The sequence below is a fragment of the Cyprinodon variegatus genome, unplaced genomic scaffold (genome assembly GCF_000732505.1).
Source record: "Cyprinodon variegatus isolate N-32 unplaced genomic scaffold, C_variegatus-1.0 Scaffold494, whole genome shotgun sequence".
NCBI lineage: Eukaryota > Metazoa > Chordata > Actinopteri > Cyprinodontiformes > Cyprinodontidae > Cyprinodon > Cyprinodon variegatus.
Genome location: NW_015150947.1, coordinates 351,580 through 361,801, shown reverse-complemented (window position 1 = coordinate 361,801; position 10,222 = coordinate 351,580). Strand labels below are relative to the sequence as shown.

The 10,222-nt window shown below is 36.8% G+C and overlaps 2 protein-coding genes across 2 annotated transcripts in view; both read right to left on the bottom strand.

Annotated features, from left to right (window-relative positions):
• hadh (hydroxyacyl-CoA dehydrogenase) overlaps positions 1 to 4,512 on the bottom strand; it is an 8,710-nt gene extending 4,198 nt beyond the window's left edge. The window contains exons 1-4 of the mRNA XM_015390354.1: positions 4,280 to 4,512; positions 2,080 to 2,208; positions 1,846 to 2,003; positions 661 to 787 (exon numbers count right to left, since the gene is read on the bottom strand). Of these exons, the coding sequence (XP_015245840.1) occupies positions 661 to 787; positions 1,846 to 2,003; positions 2,080 to 2,208; positions 4,280 to 4,396 (531 nt within the window). The 5' untranslated portion in view covers positions 4,397 to 4,512. The remainder of the gene's footprint in view (positions 1 to 660; positions 788 to 1,845; positions 2,004 to 2,079; positions 2,209 to 4,279) is intronic.
• A 4,804-nt stretch (positions 4,513 to 9,316) lies between these two features.
• The window catches only part of LOC107094618 (cytochrome P450 2U1), a 13,563-nt gene continuing 12,657 nt past the window's right edge, over positions 9,317 to 10,222 (bottom strand). Inside the window, exon 3 of the mRNA XM_015390353.1 lies at positions 9,317 to 9,582. Within this exon, the coding sequence (XP_015245839.1) occupies positions 9,368 to 9,582 (215 nt within the window). The 3' untranslated portion in view covers positions 9,317 to 9,367. The remainder of the gene's footprint in view (positions 9,583 to 10,222) is intronic.

Genomic DNA, 10,222 nt, shown 5'->3' with positions numbered 1-10,222 from the left:
GCGCATGAACCGAACGCAGCACACGCGAATCGAACCGAGACAGTCGAACCGAACGGTTCAGACAGTTTTCATAAACCGTTCCATCCCTATTGTTTATACATTTTTCTACAATGTTGGTATAATTTCTGCTCTATGAACTGATAGCTAACCTCCAGGTAATGATTAAGCAATTACTAACTTAGTTGCCAATTCCTTCAATAATCTAATATTCGCTTCTGATTAATCCAATTAGTCCCGTTCTCCATCTTTTTCTCTCCGCTTCTTTTCCGATTGACGGCTTTACGATCAACCGGAAGCAGTTCCACGCATATAGAACGCGACATTATATATATCTGACCAAATTGTTTTTAGAAACTTTTTTTTAAATAAAGCATTTTAAATGTCAAGAAAATCACATTTAAGTATTTTAATGCCAATTGGGGCCTTAATAAAAAAAAAAATAATAATTTAATGACTTTTAATGATTTTTAATGACCCGCGGAAAACTTTGTGTTAAAGATGTATTCACACCTGCAGAGACTACAAAGCATAAACGTTCTTTGACTTCCGATAATACAAGAAAAGAAAATAGTTCCAGCCTCTTCAGACTGTCTTTTGGTTTGGCTCTTATCTGACCCGTTTGGTTCTGGACTAAAAGAATGGTGGCTCGGTGTGACCCACCTCTACCAGCTTCATCATGGGGACGGGGTTGAAGAAGTGGAGGCCTCCGAAGCGGTCCTGCCTGCTGGTGGAGCTGGCGATGTCGGTGATGGGCAGAGAGGACGTGTTGCTGGCGAAGATCGAGTGTCTGCGACGGGAAACAGATCGCTTTGAAAACAAAACCTCAGCAGTTCCTAACGAGACAGAGAGCTTTGGTCAAATCTAATGTTCCATAAACCCATCGTCTCCTGTTAGCTGACGGAGGTAAAGCCCCTCCTTTGAGGGGTCCCACAGGGCTCAGTTTTAGGCCCCCTCCTCTTTCCCTTTGCCCTTTTTCAGAAAATAAAGAATGGAATTACATTTTATGCAGATGAAACCCAGAAATGCATATCTAAAGAGAAACAACTTCAACTCTCCGATCCAAGTGTTTTCATGTCTGTGAACTAAAGTTCAATCAGATAAAAACTGGGTTCGGTTTTACAAGGACCTTGATTTCTACAGACGTCTGACCTTCTTTGAAAAGTAGTTTGTTTCTGTCAAAACCAGCTCTGCAGAAGATCTAAAAAAACATTATTAAAATATCTTAGGTAGAGTATCTTGCCCATAGTTTGGTCTCACACGGGTTCATGAGAAAGCAGAGCTCCATGCAGTGGAATTGCAAACAGGACACCTTGAAAAGAGAAGAAAAACTGGAGCAACGTTTTAGCCATTATGCCTGAAGATATCCCGCAGGAACAAGAGTAAAACTTTAGTTCCTGAGTCTGTAACCTTCAGATCATATTTAGCTCTGCAGCCTAGTTTTACTTTTTTTTTATTTATCCAATTATGGCGTCATTGTTCTTATAAATTTGTGCATTTGTATCATTTTCTGTGTTAGTTCAAATGCAATCGGACAGATCCGAACCATGATACTTCCAAACCTGCTCCTATTTACCTCCTTAAAAACCAAAACATAAATGTTCTTCTCTAAACAAATGCTTGTTTGGGTGTTAACTGTCTACAGAGCAGGTTTATAGTGTCATCATAAGCAGAGCAGCTGCTTTCTGTGTCGAGCTCATGTTATCGGTCCATGCTGGTCAGACACAGAACATCATTCAAAGCAGGGATTGATGTTTGTTCCCTCTGTGATCAGACAGACTTCTGTCAGGACATGTGAGAATAAACGGCGGATAAACGGTTCATTTCCAGCATTTTAGCGACTCTTACTTTGGAGCCAGCTTGTCAAGGCGTCCAAAAAGATCCTGTTTGACGTTCAGGTTCTCCACGATGGCTTCCAGCACCAGATCTGACGTGGGAACAGCGGCTGCAGGGTCTGTGGAGGTCGAGACGTTCTGCAGAACCTTCTGGATGAACTCTTCACCTGCCTGAAGAGAAACAGGAAGTTCTCTTCAAAGCGTTCAGCAGGTCTCTGTGTCCCTTTGAGGATCTGCAGCTTCTCACCTCTGGCTTATCAGCAAACTTCTTCTTCACCACTCTCTTCAGGCTTCCCTCGATTCCTTTTACTGATTTCTTCAGGATGTCCTCAGACGTGTCCACCAGCGTCACCGAGTGGCCGGTAGATGCAGCGACCTTCCAGGGAGGAAATAAAAAAGATTCAGAAGTCAGTAATAGAACTGGTTTCGTTCTCTTTATATCTCTATATCGGCTCGTTTTAAAGTCGTAGCCTCTAATTCAATTTATTCTACTATCATCAGGGTTCCAAATTTTTTTAAACGAGTCTCTAGGTTTTATATTATCTTATATTGGAAAATATAAAAAAAAATGAGGCCCCCTGATCATGGTTTTATTGTGGGTCCAGCTATCTGATGCTTTTACAGCAAAAGCCTGTCGGTGTGCGTATCGTTCCCAGAAAGTCATGTGACCGACGCAGCAGCGCATCTGTCACAAAAATCTCTTCTCTTTTGCTGCTTATCATCAGATTTATTGAGAAGTATGGAGCAACCAAGGCAAAGGAAAGGTTTCACTCCAGCGGGACCATTTTGATCTCATTTGTTTAAATGTTCTCGTTCTGTCATCCTGTTCCTCTCTGTCATAATTCAACTTATCTGAATTTAAATTGACTCTTAGTTTGCTGTTCTCACTCTACTTATTTAAAAAAAAATTCTTAATTCATCCTAATCTACAAACACTCTGATTCATTTAATCACTACAATGTTCCAATTACAATATATGTTCACATTATTTATGGACTGCTTCAAAAAAACTCAAAGATATCCTCAATTTTAATAAAGATATAAAATAATACAATATAACATACAACAGCAATAATAACAACAATACAATCGTATTATAGTTCCTCTAATCAGTCAGTTTAGTCTGTCAAACAGGCTGGCTGTAGTGATTTTAAAGGTCCAGCAGGTGGCAGTATTCAGTGAGACACTATCCACAGTAGCAGTTTGGTAATGTGTTGAATCATTTTCTTATCACTAGCTTATTCAGACCTCCTCTGGATGAGCTGTTTTGGCTTTCTGTGCCCCATCCTCCAAAAGGCTCCGCCCAAACAACCCGCAACCATGACAACCAGTCAGAGTTGGTAAAGATAGCCTAGGAGCGTGGAATAATACATTAGATAAAGGCTACAGAACGCTCGGGGCAGCTCATTTCCCCTCATGACATCATTGGGGGGAGGCTTTTTAAGCACACATTAACTAAAAGACAGAGAAATTCAATGATAGAGGTGAAAGTTTTTTTGTTGTTGTTTATTTTTTTTTCTATTTGTGAACCTCATCCACAGCTTTCAGGACATATATGACTGATACAAAATGTTTATATTGTGAATTTTGCATAATATGGACATTTAAGTGCAAACATAAACCCCCGGTTTAACCATAGCAGATGGCCGCTCACACTGAGCCTGGTTCTGCTAGAGGTTTCTTTCTGTTAAAAGGGAGTTTTTCCTCTCCACTGTCGCTACAAGCATGCTTAGTGTGAGGGATTGCCTTCAAACTGGTTTTCCTTAGATAGAAAACTTTGAATCAATTTGACTGTATGATCTGGTGAACTGTAAAGTGCCTTGAAATGACATGTGTTGTGAATTGGCGCTATAGAAATAAACTGAATTGAATGGAGGTTTCCTCCTGTTAAAGCGGAGTTTTCCTCTCCACTTTCGCTTCATGCATGCTTGATATGGTTTAGATAGAGGACTTTTTAACCAATCTGAATAATAAAGTGAACTTTCTGACATTTGGGATCAGTTGGGCTGAATGTAAAGTAACATTTGCTCTGACGCTGCTGTTAAACTAAACTGAATAAAACAGATGTTTGTTTTTTTCTGGATTTGTTTCCATATTTCAATCATATGGATGCAAACTATTTAAAAAGAGGATGGGTAAGAGAAGAGGTTCTCTCCTAAACATTTACCTAGACTGAACTGGGATCAGTTTGGCAGCTAATCATTAACAGGTTAACTTTCCAATCTGAGTTGATCTGCATAGAGCAACTGGATCCAGAGCAGCACAACTTTCATTTGCTCTGTTTAAGATGTTTGTGGGTTAAAAGCACAGACAGCTGTCAGGGTGTCTTATTAAATATGCACCGTGAATGCAAACTGTGGCTGGAGAACAAAACTATCGAAACTAGCAAGTTTGTAAAACATATAAAGTAATTAAATCCCAGAAAACCTTTCATCTGTGTCTCTTACTTGTGCAATTCCTGCCCCCATCTGTCCTCCTCCGATGATCGTCACGTTTTTAATAACAACTCTCCTGACAGCAGAGGAAGAGAAGCTTCTCCTGATTTGGTGGCTGAAAAAAGACATGTTGGAGCAAAAGATCTCCAAAAACAGCAGAGCTTCAAATGAGCAGAACCGGAGAAAGAAGCCGAACTAGGTGAAGGGTCGCCTGCAGACTTTTTCTTCACCTGCGAAGGTTAGATATTCAGCGGAGGAACCAACTCCAAACATCACTACCGCCACCTAGTGGACAGTTTCTATAAACCCTACAAAAACCCCAGAGAGAGTTTATACATTTATCTCTCTCAGTTAAATACTATGGAAGAGGATTAGGGCCACTGAAAAATAAAATAGATTAACTGATTTAAAAAAAAAAAACATATCTTTATTACGTTTTTCAACTTATTCAGGCAAAAAAAACCAAAAAAACACAGTGAAAGACTGGAAAAATGAAATAAATAAAAATAAGTAAGTCAATTAATAAAACTAAGTCAGGAAAACCTGTAACAATGTGTTCAAAAAAGAATAATATAGAGTACAGATAGTACAGAAAATACAAAACAAACAAAAAAAAAACACGAAAACATATACAGTAACAACATTAAAGCTCAGATTAATTAATCAATTAAAAGGGTATTGGTTGAATACACACTCAAGTATGGTTCCCTCCAGGTCCATAGAGTCTCTTCTGTATAGTCTGTGCACTCTCTATGCCGATGTAATCTATGAATGGATCCCATGTTTTGTGGAATAACAGAGGTTTGTCCTTAAGCTAGTGAGTCATTGCCTCCAAGGGAATTAGTTCCTTCCCACTCTGCAACCACTGTGAAAGCATAGGAGGTTTGTCAGAGATCCGTTGAAGAAGAACACACCGTTTGGCATTAAATAGAACAACATCTAGCAGTCTCCACTTCTAAGAATTTAAGTTCAGTGAAGGATGCAAACCAAGAACACAAGACAGTGGGATTAGGTCCAGATCCTTACCAAATATGTCAGAAATGTCTTAAGTATGTTAAGAGATTTCTGACATATTTGAATTTTTGACATATGCAGACAATTTTAATGAGGGGGCAGTCAAAGATGCAATGGTAAGTTAACTGATTTTTAAATTTTATTTCAGTGTGATATAAGAAAAAGTCAGAAATTTGACTTTAATCACAGAATTCAGACTTTGATCACAGGATTTTGACTTTAATCTTGGCATTCTAACATAATTCTGACAGCCAACAAACATGTTGACATCAAGCCGTAGCCATGTCTGTTTTAGAGACTAAACTAGTTCTCTTGTTTTAATCACATTTTGCTCTTCCATTAATGAAATAGCATCAATTCACCTAATTCCATAATTTTCCACCAATGTGTTAGTGTTCCTCCCAAACAGCTCACATCTTTGTCAGTGAAGCTGAGTGCTCCCACATCTCTAGCTTCATGGTGCCCATCTACATTAAAATCAACCATTCTGAGATTAAAGTCAGAATTCTGACTTTTTTCCCATATAAAACTAAAATAATATTTAATCAGTTAACATTTTTTTTTTCTCAGTGGCCATTATCCTCTTCTGTAATATACAGAGACTCTGTAAAACAAATAGATCAAATGCAGAGATACAAACTTTAAAACCTTGTAGGAGAGATAGTTACAAACATCAATTTTAAGACTTAATAACCTGGATCTCACACTGTTTGTTTTAATAAAAGATCTAAAGTTCATTTCAGAGGTTTTTAAACTTTATATAATTTTGATGCATAGTGCTAATGAGAACTGATTTTATTCTGCTGGCCTTTAGACCTGTTTTTCATTTTCTCACTAATAAGTTTAGCATTCAGTTTATTTCCTTAATTACTGTTATGTTTATTATTTTTGAATATTCCTCATTTATTACAAATTTCAAAAAGGAAGTTCTTTGTGTTTTACAAATTACTAAATATTTTTACAATTCATTTTTTGTAATTCAGCATTTTTATGTCTATTTCAATTTCAAAGGTTATTTTTTAAGACAGTGATTTTAAAAACAAGATGGTACTTTAGAAATTAAGGCCTTTTTTATCATTATGAAAACTAAATTCCTGCTTATGTTCTTATCCAGTAGGATACGATGCCATATAAACTATTTGCCTGAAATAAACCATGAAAAGAAACATCTTTTTGACCAAACTTTTCTTACAGTTGATTCCAAAATTTCAAAGAACATTAAATATTCCATGAAATATGTGATTTGTGGTTTCCTTATTTGAGTCACAAAATGCTCAAACATTAGTTTCAAAGTTTAACCTAAGTGTAAGGAATTCAAATAGATCAATATTGTTGATTAGTTTAAGGTATTTATTTTGACTTTGACCATATTGATTATATTAGATCGTTTTTTACAGAATATTGTAATTTTTTTGTTATAAGAGGTAAAGTCATGAGGTGACCTCATGTGTCAGAGCAGCAGTCCTCTGTACTTCTGCCTTATCAGATAGTCACATCTAAATGTGAGTTTTATCAGATGTCAGAAAAAATAGAACTAGATTTATGTTTATCTGTCTGTTTTCAAGATGAAAAACAAACTTCCCTCAATAGAAGCTCCTATGCAGAAGAATCACTTCTGTTCTTATATTGACTTGTGGGTAAATTAAATAAATATAAAGGATACATGTATGCACCGTAAGGTTTTAAAATCAAGCAACAGTTAATTATTTTCCTGTGGTGCTTATTGTTGTAAAACTCACAAGTTCTTTAATCAGACTGAATTATAAGCTTATAAGTCATATTTGTTTGTTTTTTTAAATAATGGCATAAATTCTCTACATTTGAGAAAAGGTTCAGAGATTATTTCAGCCTGTTTTCCAGAGTAGTTCTTTTTCTCTGACTGTGACTTCCAGGTCCAGCAGGTGGCAGTATTCAGTGAGACACTAAATCCAGTAGCAGTTTGGTAATGTGTTGAATCATTTTCCCATCACTAGCTTATTCAGACCTCCTCTGGATGAGCTGTTTTGGCTTTCATCCTCCAAAGAGCCCCGCCCAAACAACCCGTAACCATGACAACCAGTCAGAGTTGGTAAAGATAGACAAGGAGCCTGGAACAATATGTTAGATAAAGGCTACAGAACGCTCGGGGCAGCTTATTTCCCCTCATGACATCATTAGGGGAAGGCTTTTTTAAGCACACATTAACTAAGAGATTATCAACACCCTTGTTTATAGATGTTGGAGATCGGCCTGTTTTTCAGTGTAGTCCTGTTTCTCTGACTGTGACTGGCTGGATGTGCTCTCTTCATCCTCTGACATGGGAGCTCGTCTGCCTGACTGTGTGTTTCATGGACGGTGCCGCCTTTTACAGCTGCTTTTTGTATCTCTGCCTTTGTCTCCTTAAATCTCAGTCGGCCTCAGCAGATGGCCGCTCACACTGAGCCTGGTTCTGGGGGAGATTTCTTCCTGTTAGAAGGGAGTTTTTCCTCTCCACTGTCGCTACAAGCATGCTTAGTGTGAGGGGGTACCTTCCTTAGAAGGAAAACTTTGAATCAGTTTGACTGGATGATCTGGTTGAACTGTAAAGTGCCTTGAGACGACATGTGTTGTGAATTGTTGCTATAGAAATAAACTGAATTGAATTTCAGCTGACAGTCATGTTAATTGATTCCTTGACAAGAGCAGGTTTCATTTAAAATGTTCTATTTCTAAAGTCTACACTTTACAGTTTTCCATTTTTTGGCAATTTGGAAACAAGAATTACATAATTTATCTTTATTATTGATTGTGTTTTTTTAATCAATGCTAAAATTAGCTTCTGACTTAGCATCGACCTGTTGTGCTGGTATAAACCTTTTTTCTTTCTGTTTTGCAATTTTATGAAATGAAACTTTGAATTTGAACCAGAATATTTTACGTAATGTGGTTTGTGATCTCTGATATCTTTATTTTGTATGTAAAAAAACAAAGAAACAATCAGGATTTTGATGCTCTTTGAATCTAAGCCTGCTGGAGCTAAAAAAGAACCACCAAGTTCATTTAAACATATTTAAAAGGGAGATAAAGGTATTAACCTTATTGTTATCTTATTTTATTTTATTTTTTTTTTGTCTAATTAAATCTGTGGCTTTATTGACATTGGCACCAAAAAACCTTTTTTTTTTTAGCTAGTATTAAGAGTTGTAATGTGACAAATTATAGATAATGTCATATCAATGTAAAATGATTTAAAAAATATTGTAGCCAACAAATGCCCTGGAAACTGGAATATCTTAACATCTTCAATTTCCTTTTTTCACCCCCACGTGATCTAATACAGACCTCAGATTAGTTTAAATCAGATTTTCTACTTTTACACGATTGACTGCTCAGCAACTGAAGGACGTTTTTCAGTTTTTAAAACTTTTTCAGACTTAAAACAAAGCGAAACACCGACCTCTGCTGGTGAAAATATAAACTACACATTGGGGTGTTCCACGGTAGGTAACTTTTGTACGTAAATAATGCAAACTCGAATAAATAATTTCCAAACATGACTTTTATTTGAATTGCATTTAGATCATTTATTTCATTTCCCATTGGCTGGTTTCAGAAAATAACACTCTTCTATTTATACCAACACTTTAGCATCAGTAACAAATTGCACTTTTACTAATTTCCTGTTACAAAGCTGCATCCAGAATATTCTAAAAGGAAAGGTGAACAATTTTTTACCCTGATAAAAAAAATGAAAATAGTATTTGCACTTCCAGTTATCAAAATCTATACAGTATTGCACTACAGAGCAGAAAATAAAAGCTTTTCTCCAAAATTAAATATACAGGAAGGATAACAGAAAATCTGGATAAAGAAAATTTAAAGTTTTATCTCATATGTAATAGAATCGCTGTTAATAAAAAAAAAAACAGTATTAACAGATAAAAGTACCTTTTAAAATTAAATAAATAGATTAATACTACTGAGATATAACTAAATCTTTATAGTCAAATATATTTTGACTAATCTAAAATTCCTGAAATGAACAAATAATAAATTGATGTTATTGATGAATGCAGGAAATCCTGAGTTGAGTCTTCTTAGAGGTCCTTAAACGTCCCAGCAGACCTTCTAGCTGAAACCATCTTCCCCCCGAGCGGTCACACACACGGCGAAGGGACAGGGAGCCAGCGTCAGGCCGAACCGCCCCTGAAGAGACGGAGCAGCTTCCCCGTCTGGGAGCCGGAACCGGAAGGCCTGCAGCAGACCGGTGACGGTCAGGAAGAGCTCCATCTTAGCCAGCTGCTCGCCCATGCACACCCGGCGACCTGGAGACCACACCGGTCAAACCATTAGATCCACACCAAGGCTGTCTCAGTGAATAAGAATATATCAATGAAAAACCGTATGGGTTACTTTAAAAAGGGAATTCACTGATTAATCCTGATTTAGATTTAATCCAGATTTATTACACACATAGCTTGTTGTGACAACAACTTAAAGGAAAATGAGAAAAAAAATCACATCAGAAGTACATTTTTAAACAGAAATTACATCCTGTTCAGAATCTCTGTGTATTTAGTTGTTTATATTTACTACATACTCATTTTGGTCTCCCTTTGCTTAAATTACTGCATCAATACAGTCATGAAGGAATTTAACAGCAGTTTTTTTTTCTTATTCCGGGCCTTATGAAAATGCTTGACTATCCTCTGAAGGCTGTGATTATCCCTGCTGTTTGCTCACCTTATCCTGCCACAGCTTTTGTCATGGTTTTGGTTATATTGTGCTTTACTTTGTTCTATGTTTCCTAGTTTATTAGTTTAATTCCTTTTGTTGTATTTTCTAGATTTGTTAGTTCTCACGTTTTTCTGTTATCCTCTGTAGCCCTGTGTGTGTTTGTTCCTTCTTCTTCTTCTTCTTCTTGTCGAGTTTTATGGCGGTTGGCAACAAACTGTTAGTAGCATTACCGCCACTTACTGGTAT